Below are 13,953 nucleotides of genomic sequence, written 5' to 3' on the forward strand. Positions count from 1 at the left end.
TGGGGGATGGGGGAGGGGGTTTCAGTGCTTTATTTTTTGCTGGCCGTCTGTTTGGATTTCTCCTGCGCTCGCCCCTTCCAGGCGGGCGCTGGCCTTCTGTCAGTCTCGCCCTGGTCGCCCGTCTGCCGGCAGCCCTGTGATCGGCCCCTCGCAGCCTCCCCTCTCAGGAGGATGCGGTGACGTCCCGGTAAACACGTTTCCTCCGACGCGGCGGGGAAAGGAGACCTGAAGAGCACGGGAGCGTCCCGGGAGGGAGGGGGCACAGCCGGCGGGAGGGCCAGTGCGCTGTGCTACCTTGACAGAGGTGAAAATGCGCCACCCGCAGGTGCCGCGGGGACGGCGTCCTGCCGCGGCAGGCAAGGTGGCCGTACGCCGCCAGCGAGCGCGCACGAGGGTGGGGCTGCAAAACGGCCCCTGATTGGCTGGGGAGCGGGGGGTGACTGAAGTACCCGGCGTGATTGTTTCCCCCGTCGGTGAAAATGAACGCCTCCGGGTTCATTCGTACTCCTCCCGACCACAAGGGGGAGACGACTTCAGGTCATGATGACCTGGGGTCAGGATTATGCTCTTGCGTCGTCCTGGCACTGCATGTTTTGTTTCAGTGATTGTCTGGTGGTGGGAAAGTCACCTCGTTAGTCACCGCGGCCGATTTAGAGCTCAGAGCGCACGCACCCGCAAACAAATCCCATCTGTGTCCCGTCAGACTTCTGTCCGTTCAGCAGGAGGAGTATGTGGGGCAGTCCCTGTCCTGTCGAATCGCCTGGTGTGTAGACGCAGCGTGTGGCATATCCTTTTTGCAAGAGAATCTCACTGTGCTGCTCTTAGCGCGCCATCACCCTTTTGCTCTGCAACAGACCCGCGTGTCCTCTCAATATTATTATGGAGGACTGTGAATTATGCACTGTTCATGGTCTCCCTGCATGTAAATTATCGCCTCTTCTTTAAATGGAAAAAGGGGAAACTGGGAACACCCCGTCCGACCGCCCCAACGCGTAGGCTGACCGCATGCGTGTGTGGTCTCGGAGGGGCCTCACCCCACACTCGTCTCTCACCCGGACGGGCGGCTTGAGTGCCCCTGAGGTGCGTTTGGATCTGCTTCGGTGGGTTTCTGTCCAGTTACTGTCAGCGCTGTCACAGAGGTCTGTGCTGGAGTTCACTACGAGGTCGTCAAACTCATACGTGTCCTAGCACCTGTACTGTAGCTCAGTGCGTGCACTGTCTATTAGTGAACTGAGCCAACCTGTTGACCTTAGTTAGCGTTATTCGCAGGTTGTCACCCAGGAGTGCTTCAAAGGCGTGTAGTTAGTGCCTGAAATCAAGAGTTATGCATAATATTCACACTTTACTCTAAATATAGTCCAGCAATTAGGTTGATGTGGTAAGTTCATTAGGTGTATGAATGTGCACCGATGCCTTTTCTCCAAACCCCCTGCAATAAAATGTGCGTACGCAGACATCCTGCCATGTACCATTTTGTCAAAAAAGTGAGAAACCTGTTTTAATTATAGGGCCAATTAAGTAACTAATTAGGAGCAGAGGTGGGGGGAGGGGCGATGGAAATATACATCCACTGCACTGTGCTGCATCAACAACCCTCCAGGAACTGCGTTCCATTCCAATCAGATGTGCCTAATTAAGGCAGTCAATCCTGGATGTCCACGACATCGCAAGTGATATGTTACCATGGTGACTGGAGAAGGGGATGGGATGTTGGTCCGATTATCTAAATCCTAACTGTTACCAGAATGTTGCAATATATGCTATTTCAGTGAAGCCATAGAGCAAGATCCTCAACACAAATTGCCACAGTAAACATCTGGAAGGACAACTGGAGATCTAAGGCATGGAATATACAATTCTTCTAGGCCAATACACGATGATGAAATAATCGAGTTGGGGATTATGGATAGCGTTTCAGATGATGAATCATACTGTCTGTAGTATTTCAGATTGTAAATATTCAATTATTTTTTTGTTTCAGTAATTCCTTTAGACATCATTGCGCGATGGTGAACACGTTCCTCAGAGCACAAGCTTCGGTTGGACATTCGGCGACTGACACGATCGATACGCTTGTTGAAAGATCACACATACTTAACTTTTTAAAAAATAATGAAGGCTTGAAGTAATTGAATAGCATTCACTTTGACAGCTGCAGTATGGCTGAAATGGTACTATATCGGTCATTACGATCTTTAACCATTCCATTTTAGCCTCACAGTTTTTTTGCCATTATGATTTAGTTTGTCATTCACACTTTACATGCATTATGTCATTTATTACATCAGCATTTGCATTTTATTGATTTCTGAGGCACTTAGAAGCTAAAAAAAGTGTACATGCTTCCTTGTCGGACTTGTTAAAATACAGAACACTGTTCTCAGATGAAAAAGGCATAGAGCACAGTGATGAAAAAAATATATATACCTTATAAATCAAATCCAGGGCATGTAGCTGCAGACTGAGCATATGGAAATGCCCTCTTACTCCACGTCGCAGACTCTTACCTGTTCTCGGTTGCTGGGCGGGTGGGTGGGGGGAGGGGCAAGGCATCTCAGTCACTCCGCAGTTTGACTTGCTAGAGCCCCATATCAGTCCCTCCTCTGTTTTTCTCTTTCTTAGTTCCCCCGAACCTGACGGTCCCACGGGGGAAGTCCCCTCTGGTGACCCAGGAGGGCGATACGGTGGAGCTTCAGTGCCTTGTTTCAGGGAAGCCCAAGCCCATCATCCTGTGGTCCCGGGCCGACAAGGAGGCGCCCATGCCGGACGGGAGCATGCAGACGGAGAGCTACGACGGAATCCTGCGCATCGTCAACGTCTCCCGGGAGATGACCGGGTCGTACCGCTGCCAGACCAGCCAGTACAACGGCTTCAACGTCAAGCCCCGCGAGGCCGTGGTGGAGCTCATAGTGCAGTGTGAGTACACAGGGAGGTGTGTGTGCGTGTGTGTGTGTGTGTGTGTGTGTGGGAGGTTATGAAATAATGAACAAGGAGCAGGGTTTTTCCCAAAATGTTGGGGTCACGGCCGTTTATTTGGAGGCCCTATGCCAAATCTTGCTTGGGGGCCCACTACTTACCTCAAGCACCCCTGAACACACCAAATCTGAATTGAAACAGCTGGCAATTGGCAACCACCGTAAATCAGAAATGGCTAGGGTTAGGGTTAGCTATGGTTAGCTGGTTGGGTCGCTAGCTATGTTGTCAGAATAAAATATTATTTTAGCTACCTGATTTTGTAGAGCACACACACTCAGGGATTCACATGAATTTTTGGCTCACCAGCCGCTGTGGTTAGTGGTTTCCAATTCCAAGAGTTCTAAATATGGATATTGAAGAATGTAACTTCCTCCCACAGTCCAAAGACATGCAGGTAGGCTAACTGGAGACTCTACATTGCCCATAGGTATGGTATGACTCTGTGAGTGAATGGTGTGTGTGCCCTGCGATAGCCTGGCAACCTATCTAGGGTGTATTCCTGCCTTTCGCCCAATGCACGCTGGGATAGGCTCAAGTACCCCCTGTGACCCTGATCAGGAATAAGTGGGTATAGATAATGGATGGATGGATGGATGGATGCATGGATAGAGAATGTACAGTAACTGCATGCATTTGGTTGAATGTAACATTTTGTTTTAACAGAAACCATGATAGTTATCCAACCTGAGTAGACTGTGTGTGTGCATGTATTTGTGTATGTGTGTCTGTGTGTGTGTGTGTGTGTGTGTGTGTGTGCGTGTGTGTGTGTGTGTATTTGTGTATGTGTATGTGCGTGTGTTTGTGTGTGTATATATGTGTCCATGTTATGTATATTTATGCTTGTGTGTGTGTGTGAGAGAACAAAATACATTTTGGATTTGTTGCAAACCTGTATTTCTTGTTATAAATATATATTGCGACAACATATTCCTTTGACATTTTAAGGAGAAGTATTTATAAGAGTGATGTTTAAATGCATTTTTGAAAAATCAGTAGGAGTGTTGGCTTTTAGGCACGTTTTTTTCAATGCTTCATGCATGACACTTTTAATGTGTCTCCTGTATGTCTTCTGAATTCATCGTATTTACGAGGTGCCATCCACTTAGTTTGAGCACTTGATGTTTTAAAATTAAATCTCAAGTGAATTCTAGTTTTATCTTAGAGCTGACTCACCAGTGAGTACTGTGGTGAGCTTCTGTTAAAATTAAATGTGACATATCCTTGCATTCTCTTTTTTTCTTTTAAAAAAAAATCCAAATTCGTAATACCCATTCGTATTTGCCTCAAATGTCCTTTGTGGTTTCTGGAGTACAGCAGACTAGCATATCGCCAGGAGGCTGGCGATGCATATGAAACGCATGTAGGCAGCCGCCAGTTTTTTCACTCCGTAGTCCATCGGCTGAGCTGCATATTCGTTGTGCCAGCTGCAGGTCCCCAAATGGCCACAGGAGTCATTCTGACTTTGTGGTCTGTGAATCCTCTCAAGCCTAACTAAACAAAACAAATCATATTGGTCTCATTGACTGTGTGGAACTATTCACACCTTTATGTTAATTACCCTTTGTTTTGATCAAACCTGTGAAAATACCACTATCTGTAGTGTGTGAGGGAAATGTGCCTCTCCTCCCAAAAGCAATGTTAATTTTTGACAAAACACTGATGTATTAATAGTTCATTAAGAATAAATAAATGGAAGACAGTTGATTTTACAGCACCTCCGTACATATCTTTTTTTTTCCTTGCTTGGACTAGCACCTAATTTAAATTTACACTTGGAATACATTTCAACATTATCCATGGACCAGTGAATATCTATATATTTTCCAGTGTTGTTTTCATAGAACTCATTTTGAAAAAATATGTAAATTATACGAACAAAAAATTAAGGTCAGGTCTATGTCAGTTTTAAGAATACATACAAGTATTTGTGACCTCTGCATCAGAGGATTATACATTTAGAAAATGCATGTTATATCAGTGAAGGCAAGACCCTTCCAGCTGCTGTGTTGGATTTTTAAAATTTCCTCTAATCAAAAGGCAAGCTTGATATCCAGCCAAGAGTCCCCACTTCATGGGTCAACCATAAACACTCTGGGGCATATCACAGAAGATCATGCTCTCACTAAGACAGTTTTGCTTGTTATGTCCACAATAATATAAGATAAAGAGCAATGCTATAGAAATAACGTAACCAAAAGCCAGCATTGTGAAAGGCTAATAATTAAACAGAAAAAACTCCGGTATACCCGAACTGCACGCTTAGGGAAAGAAGAGTTTTTCGCATGGAGACCTGTCCACTCGTCTGGTGTCTTGAATCTGGGGCATGGGGGTTAATTGCATTTATAGGCTCGTAGGCTCCGGTGACACGGCAAAATATTCAATTACAGGGAGTGCGACTCAGTGGAATCGATGGACCGTCTCTTTAGCCGCATCGAGGAAGCTCAAGCGCATCTGTGGATTTGTCAGAGTACAGCAGGCTAATTAGATGTGGCGGCCTGCGGGAGAGTTAACGGCACTTTTTGAAAGGTCAAGTGCCATTCCTGTCACTTCCACCTGCTCGCGACGGTGCGCCGGGGGCGCGAATGACAAGAGGGGGGCTCACGGACGCCCTGCCGATGTCACTTCCTGGAACGACAGTTCTATCGAGATACACTTAGCCCAGCGGATAAAATTGGACTTTGTCTGGCTTTCTGGGGTCAGATGGGAGATTAAGAGGGTTCGGGTAATTAGCAATAGTGGTTTCCAAGGCGCACTTGCTGATGAAAAGACAGACATATGGGAACGGAAAGATGTTAGATCTGGTATTGAGCCACAAAGAAGGTGATTGACCAGTAGATTATATACGCATGTGTGCAGCTTTCAATATCAGCATCTGTATGTATGTACGGTGAGCGCTGTAGTATTTGGGATAAAGACATTTTTTTAATTTATTATTTGGCTCTGTACTCCACAATTTTAGATTTGTAATCAAACAATTCACACATGGTTGAAGCACAAATGCTCTGAGGTTATTAAAGGGTTTCATCATGTAGAAATTACAGCACTTTTTATAAATAGTCCATTTCAGGGCATTATAATGTTTGGGACAAATGGAGTCACAGGTGTTTTTGATTAGTCAGGTGTGTTCACTTGCTTCACGTGCAGGTTAAGAGTGCTTTCAGTATCTAGTTATGATTCTAGCTTTTTTGTGATTGCCTTCGGAGTTTGTTATTGGCGTTTGTCAACAGGAGGACTGGAGGTGTGCCAATGAAAGTCAAGGAAGCCATTATGAGCCTTTTTTTAAGAATAAAAAAACAGACAGAGACATAAGCCAAACCTTAGGCTAACCAAAACCATCTGTTTGGATCATCATTAAGAAGAAAGAGAGCACTGGACTGGTAAGCTCAGAAATCCTAAAGAGCCTTGGGTTAATCGATTAATGGTTGCTGATGAAATTAGCATCCTTAGTGTTAACACTATCAAATAAAGTTTAATCAATTCAATTTAATGCAATTCCAATCAGCACCACTTTTATCAGTTCACTGCTGCTTTCTCTACCACGTTTATCAATTTGATGCAGCTTTCAACACCACTTTGATCCATTCAATTGCAGTTTCACCATGTGTCAATAAAATTATTAGACCCACCGATGTTGACTACGTCTATGCACTCGACAATCAGTTGTTTTTGTTTGGACTGTCTGGTGGATTTTTTCTGCAGTCAATGTGCCAGGTTCCCCTATTATAGGCTAATATACACGACTTTGGGACTTGTTTCCCAAAGTCATGTGTTGTGGTTTTTTAGCCTGGTTTTAAAAAATACGGCCACTTGTATTTTTACGGTTACTGTATTTCCAAGAACACTAGCTAGCTTTTTAATTTTGCTATTCCTTACTTGTCTGGGTGTGTTGCTTGTTTTTGATGGATGATGGTGAGGTTGCTTATTCGTAGTAGCTACCTCGTGTCATCTGTTGCTGTGAATGTTCTCACTGTTGACATTTAATAGTATCCTGGGCTGGCCCACCCATTTATCTTGGCTGAACCGCCACACCCAATTGTGAATCTTTTTGACTATTTATTTATTTACTGTTTGAAATATGGGGGACTAGCCACCGCTTCCCCATCCACAGTTCCCATCCCAATCTCTTACAGTTAGTCAGGGGTGGGAAATTCTGGTCCTGGAGGACCGTTGTGTATACAGGTTTTTGTTTCTGCAAAAGTATCATCATTCAGATTACAGCCATTTTTTTTGTAATTGCAACAGATTACTGTTACATTTACAATTTATTTATTTGTATTTTAAATATGTAATCCCATTACTTGTATTCCATTTTTCCCCAACTCCGGTGATTGTTGAGATGTTTTGCAAATGTTCAGCAGCACTAGAACACATCTGCATATGCCACTTATGCATGGCTTCTAATTGTTCTACAGTATTTCAAGCAAGTGTTTTATATCTGAAAATAATATACATTGTGTTTTTTATTTATTTATTTATTTTAAAAAAATAAAAAATCATTATTAAAATTTTTACTTTCTTACTGAGGAACATTTGACCCATAGTAATTTTTAGTCTGGAACATGTTTGCTGTCAACCTGTCAAACATCTCACAACTCTACAGGACTTCTGCAATGCAACACATCTGCTACATGTAAGTTGTGTTTTACAAAACAATTACCTCAAAAAATATTTAGGATAGTTGTGATGGACGGATTTTATGCATTAACTTTTAAATTTCCACAATTGTTCATGTTAGCTTGCCATGTTTCCGTTGCTTAGACATAGCTAAAATAGCTTACTAGTTAACTTACAAACTAGCTTGCTCCTAGGTGCTACTTACTAGTTAGCTTACTACAAATAAAAAAGAAGGGCTTACTAGTTTAAAGATTTACAGTACTGATGTTGTCTGCCCTGCAGTCAAAGACTGAAAAGTCAACCATTAGTGTTGACCACAATGTGACAGAGCTCTATGCAACAATGACAAGTTGGAAAAACAGATGAATGGTGTTCCTGGTGATCTTTCACAGTCATATAATACCTGCAATGGATTGGCTACCTGTCCAGGGTGTATTCTTGCCTCTCACCCAATGCATGCTGCGATAGGCCCCAAACCCCCCCCCCCTCCCCCCCAAAAAAAAAACCCTGACTATGAATAAGTGGTTTAGATAATGAGGTAATGGATGGATGGACTTAAATAACACAAATATTAAAGAAAATCACTTTTCATTTTGGACCCATGGTCATTTTTAACCCATGTTGTGCATTTTAAGCGGTTTGAATATGCTGTGCATCAAAGGGTTAATGCATTTTCTCTTCGTTTCTTCACGGTTTTTCACGGCTGTTACCCCAAAACCGTATTCCAAAGCAAGGGATGAAACAGAGCCTCCTGCCCCCAAATGATTTATTATCTTTAATTTATCTGAAATAAGAGAGCCACACGTTTCCTTTTACCACTAGAATAACTTCGGTCCAACATGGTTTTCATTTAGTAATACACACTGGAGAACACAAAAAGAAATCAGTAAAATTATGTGCACACAAATTCAGAGCACTTGTGACCTGTGAGGCGATTGGTTGGTTAAACTTGGGGCGGATGATAGAGTGACAATTAACCAAGGCCAGACTGTACCTAATTATGATGTACGACCATTATATTACATTTTAGCATTTAGCAGATGCTCTTTTTCAGAACAGCTTACACAGATTATATTTTTGCATACAGCCCACTTCAGTTCAGGTTAAGTACCTCGCTCATAGCTACACCCGTGCTGTGAATGCTTTGAGTTGCAGGTCCAGTTTCCTAACCCTTATACTACACTGCAGCCCCAGGATAAGTGGCCATGCCTCAATGTGGTTTAAGTCATGTGGCCCAATTGGCAAAATCTTCAGCTCATTTCCCTCTTCCTCAAAGCCAGACCTTCACTTTGCAGACGCAGTAACACACAATGCTATCCTCTTCCAAAATGTTCTGTTACTCTCTGGAAAGGTTTCAGGCCAGTTGTGTTGTGGAGATCTTTTTTTTTTTTTAAAACACCATACAAATATTTTTTTGTTTGTGTTTTGTGTTTAAGAGCATGTACTATATAAAATGAAAGCAAGTCTAACCGATGCAGCTATGACAATTCATCATTGGAAAGAAGCAAGCAAACCCTGCAACTGGCAGTTCAATTGAGATCTGTTCAGTTACTGAGACCTTGAGGAATGACTATTTTCTGTTCTGAATCGGAACCTTTTTCAATGTCATATTCAAAGATGGCTGAATCCGATGTGTAGTATGTATTTCCATTTAGATTCAGTCGACACCCATTTCCGTTGTCTCGAAGAGAGAACATTGTTAAATAAGGCTGGAATCCAAAGCATACTTACAGGTTCAGGCAGTTTGCATGTAGAAATGTATTGATGTGCTCCTATTGCTGGAATCGCATTGGTATTTTTTGTGAGGCAATAGCTATTGGTTCACATCAGCTCTTTTCAGCATCATGCCCCACCTCTATTGTCAGCTCCTTCTCTACGTTTCCTGTATCGTTTATCCATGCTGTCTTGAGAAGGGCCCAACAACCTTGTCCTTAAAGCTTTGTGAAATTCATCCCTCCTGGGTTTCTAAACTCAAGTAGAGGCATCACGCCTATTGGGAAATAATACTCAATAGTTTGAAAACATATAATTACATAATTCCCCTACATGGCAAGTATGGCAATTCCAAGATAAATAATATAGTGAACAGTTTTCACAGTTGTATCCATGTTTATATAAAATACAATTTTAATATAATTTATAAAACACCATATATATTATATATATATATATATATATTATATATATATATAATATTATATTATATAATAATATATATATATATATATATATATATACACTCACCGGCCACTTGCTAGTACCGGGTGTGGTCTTCTGCTGCTGTAGCCCATCTGCTTCAAGGTTCGACATGTTGTGCGTTCAGAGATGCTCTTCTGCATACCTCGGTTGTAACGAGTGGTTATTTGAGTTACTGTTGCCTTTCTATCAGCTCGAACCAGTCTGGCCATTCTCCTCTGACCTCTGCCATCAACATGGCATTTTCGCCCAGAGAACTGCCGCTCACTGGATATTTTCTCTTTTTCGGACCATTCTCTGTAAACCCTAGAGATGGTTGTGCATGAAAATCTCAGTAGATCAGCAGTTTCTGAAATACTCAAACCTGGCACCAACAACCATGCCACGTTCAAAGTCACTTAAATCACCTTTCTTCCCCATTCTGATACTTGGTTTGAACTTCAGCAGATCGTCTTAACCATGTCTACATGCCTAAATGCAACGGGTGTACCTAATAAAGTGGCCAGTTAGTGCATATATCACATAGTAATGATGATAAAGGTGATTTTTGTTGACTGGTGAGAGTATGTATCTCCCACATTTGTTTAAACTGATGTGTGCATGTGTGTGTGCAGTGTACATGTGTGTATGTGTATGTGTTTACATACGCTTTGTGAAAGGATTGCTTACTCTGGATGGATAAAATGTTTTTGCACAAGGACATATTGTTTTTAAAAGATTGGAAGGTTGCTACCGCAGGCATACCCTGCAAAGAGCACTGTGAAATATGTAATCTCAAGCTGTGGGTATGTCACATAATGTATGCTTAAATGTACTGTTTTACACATAATATACAAACACAAGCCACGTTTTAACCATGCAGACAGTGGCATCAAAAGCCAAGAATATAGATGGTAAATGGTTTGTTTCCCCCTTGCTGGCTTTGGCATAGGCAGGATGTCTGTTTCAAAATGTTCAGTCAGAAATGTTCAGTTGCTCTGCAAATGAATTAAGTCATAATTTGCTTTGAGAAATCGTTCAGAGCAACACCTTCTCTGCCATGTTTCACTTCTGTTGATTATGATACTGTAGATGGCTGGTGAAGCAATCTGCCTCGGTTCGGCCTTGTACTGTAGTTTATCATTTGCCAATCACTTCACGAACCCACGATTTGCAAATGATCTATTTTACTTGGATTGCTTTTTTAAACCGTTTGCATAGAATTTTCCAGTCATTCGCAACAAAAGAAGAACATTGACATCCGCAGCGTTCAATTCATTTTCATTCACTGCGAGGTGTTTCAAATACATTTTTGTCAGGCTAGCATTTGGCTAGAGTTTGAGTGTAAATGCTCATCCGGCAGTCTCGCATTGGGTATTGACTGTGATGACCGGGGCCAACACTCCTGCAGGGTGACACATAAATTGGCGGCTGCGTCACTCAGCGAAGGTTCTAGTCAGCAAGGTTGTCCCTGCTTCTTCATGCAAGAGTGATCGATTTGGCACCTGCGGCCTGTTAGCAGTTCATCTGCGCTGGCTGTGTAAAATGAACAGTCATCTGGTGCAACTGTGCAGCTCAGCTGGTAAACTGCAGAGTTGAAAGAAGTGGCAGCTGGCTGAATATATTTCGGAGGGTGCATGCACTAGCCTGCACTCTCTTAAATTGATTGATGAAGTTTCAGCAATAGGGTAGAACTTCGAATACAACTGGGTATTCCAAATTGTGAGGAAAAAGTAGAAAATCAGGGATAAAAATTGGCTTAGAAAATAAATTGCACTCATTAGTATGGCAATACATCTTTTCAGTATATTAATCTCAGGTGCAGCAGGATTGAGATTAGCTCTTTATTTTACAGAGACTTCATAACAAAGTAACTAATTCAGAACACATTGTTCTTATGCAGCAGTTCCATACATGGGTCTGTATAAGAAGCAAACCCTTAGGGTAACAGTGTTAGCATTAGATAGCGCAAGTTAATGACAAGATGTAAATGGCACTTTCCAGTGATATTTCAGATAAAGGGGGGCAATAATGCTGTTTAAAGTGCGGTAACATTGCGGTGTTAAGTTTCAATTACTCACACTTCCCTGGAGTGTGTGGCTCATTTCACCGAAACAGAGCAAAGCAACAATTATGCTGAAATTAAGTGGTATCAGGGCTGTAAACTGAAGTGCTACTTAGTGCAAATATAAGGATCTAATAAGATTTTTCTAATGTAGTGGGCTCAGTGAAGAGGATGAACCGTCCAAATCATACAAATGCTCAGTGAATCTGGGTGGGGTCTGTGCAGCAGTGGATCCAAAATAGCGATCCGTTATCGACAGAACTACCCTCGTCCCACCGAATTTAGAAATGTTCTTTTCATGTTCCAGTTCAATGCACCTCCCTAACCTCAGCCAGTGACTCACAAGGGTCACTGGAATAAATGAAATATCCCACTGGATGTGTTACCCACAGTCCGTTGTAACTAAAACCAGAAAGAAAAAACATTTTAAAAGCATCGCTGCAGGCAGTAGTTCCCTCAGCGTTGGCAGGAAGTTAAATTTCAGCTGCGCCCTCAATACCAGATCGAAATGAGAACAAAAAAAAAAAGAGAGAAATAAAAATAATCAAGAGATTTCATCTCCACCCTTGAGCACCCTGACTCAAAGCATCAGTCAAACACAATGTCAACTCCTGTAGCGCTTATTCCTTCAACTTCAGCAGGCTGAGCCTCTGGTCTCCACAGATCAGAGGGAATTAGAAGTGGTGCAACCAAGGCTCAGATCAGCAAGGAGCTAATTACCGATTTATGAGCCAGCATCCTTCAGCAGGCAGGGGCATGTGCCAGAGTGCTTGGATGGAGGTACACAATGACTGGGGACTGGGGTGTCGCTTGCCGTGGGTGCCTTGAGCTTGGTTTTGTTTTTCGGAGCAAAATTTCAGCCGCCTCCTTTGTGTTGGTGCACTTGAACTCATCCCTTTGAAAAACGGACTATTTACAGAATGACTGGAATAAGTGACTTCTTTCAGAATATCTGTATTACCTCCAATGTCTCCAAGGTATTATATATCAGAGCCAAATGACTGTTTTCTGTTATTAAAATTGAATTTTCTTATCAGTTGTATGAGGTCAGCACATCGGACACATTCTGTACAAACAACAAAGGCAAATTCTCCCAGAACTATTACTCTTCCTATAATGACACAGAAAAGTTGAATGGAGTTCTATGGCCCAACTACTACTAATCATAACAAGTATCCATGGTTCAGTGCCCCATATGGAAATGAGGCTCCCAGGTTCTTACCCATAGCAGCGCATGAACTGATGAGCAGGCTACTCTGTAAAGTCACAGTATTTTACAAAAAGACAAGCCTTAGGGCTTTGAAAGGAATCAATAATACTGTACCATTAATGTATGTGGGTGGGGTGGGGGAGGATTTATTAATTTACAGAATCTAGGATCAATTTAAACTTGATAGTAAAACATTCAAAGGGAGGGGGCATTTTGAAATATTACAGCTAAAGTATGAGTCTTCAGCAACACATTTGGATGTTGGTATAGTACAGTAAACACCAGGGTTACTGTAGCACAGGGCTTTTCTCTCAACTTTCTCCTTTTTCCATGCCTCCAAATCCTCTGAGGTGTTTTCTTTGAGCAGTTTCAGAGCCTTTTCAGAGTCTTACTTTTTGAAAAAAAAGCGTGAAAGCACATTAAGTTATTCCATAAAGGGCAGACTTCCATTTCTCGAAGCAAAGAGCATTCAAAGTGGAAATAAATAAATAAAAATTGTACACACAGTCAAGTCATTTTTCGCTGTAGCTTTGATGTGTAAACACCTGACTCTGTAGCCTTTAACTGTAGAAGTCTAGTCAGGCAAGTGCCTCTTTGTATGCACAACTTAAAGCATGACTGTAACGCTTCAGTGGTATTGCTGGAACCTTAAAAAATGCGAATGTTGCTGGCTTTTTGGACTGTATCAGGCCCTTGGTCCAGCTGCAGCATTTCTGGATTTGATCAATCTCATTTCCATTGTCTTTGATAAAGCCTTTTCGTGCCTTTCACTTGCTCTATTTTGGCAGAAATGCTAATTGAAGCCAGTTCACAAGCAAAATGGCAACAGTACAAATGGCTATTCTTCAAAGCGAAGGACATAATTCTGCTGTTATTGTTTTCGAATCAGTTTGTCCTTTATGCGTCAACAAAA

The 13,953-nt window shown here is 42.2% G+C and overlaps 2 protein-coding genes across 5 annotated transcripts in view; one reads left to right on the forward strand and one right to left on the reverse strand.

Annotated features, from left to right (window-relative positions):
* LOC135257063 (MAM domain-containing glycosylphosphatidylinositol anchor protein 2-like) overlaps positions 1-13,953 on the forward strand; it is a 139,126-nt gene that overhangs the window by 74,171 nt on the left and 51,002 nt on the right. For 2 of the 4 annotated variants that reach the window (XM_064339471.1, XM_064339472.1), the window contains exon 8: positions 2,596-2,916. In XM_064339471.1, the coding sequence (XP_064195541.1) occupies positions 2,596-2,916 (321 nt within the window). The remainder of the gene's footprint in view (positions 1-2,595; positions 2,917-13,953) is intronic. The other 2 variants (XM_064339473.1, XM_064339474.1) reach the window with 1 other exon arrangement.
* Positions 9,409-13,953, reverse strand: part of LOC135257062 (disheveled-associated activator of morphogenesis 1-like) — a 198,417-nt gene continuing 193,872 nt past the window's right edge. The window contains exon 28 of the transcript XR_010330584.1: positions 9,409-9,420. The gene's annotated coding sequence lies outside the window, so the exon portion shown is untranslated. The remainder of the gene's footprint in view (positions 9,421-13,953) is intronic.

Source organism: Anguilla rostrata, chromosome 6 (genome assembly GCF_018555375.3).
Source record: "Anguilla rostrata isolate EN2019 chromosome 6, ASM1855537v3, whole genome shotgun sequence".
NCBI classification, from domain to species: Eukaryota; Metazoa; Chordata; class Actinopteri; order Anguilliformes; family Anguillidae; genus Anguilla; species Anguilla rostrata.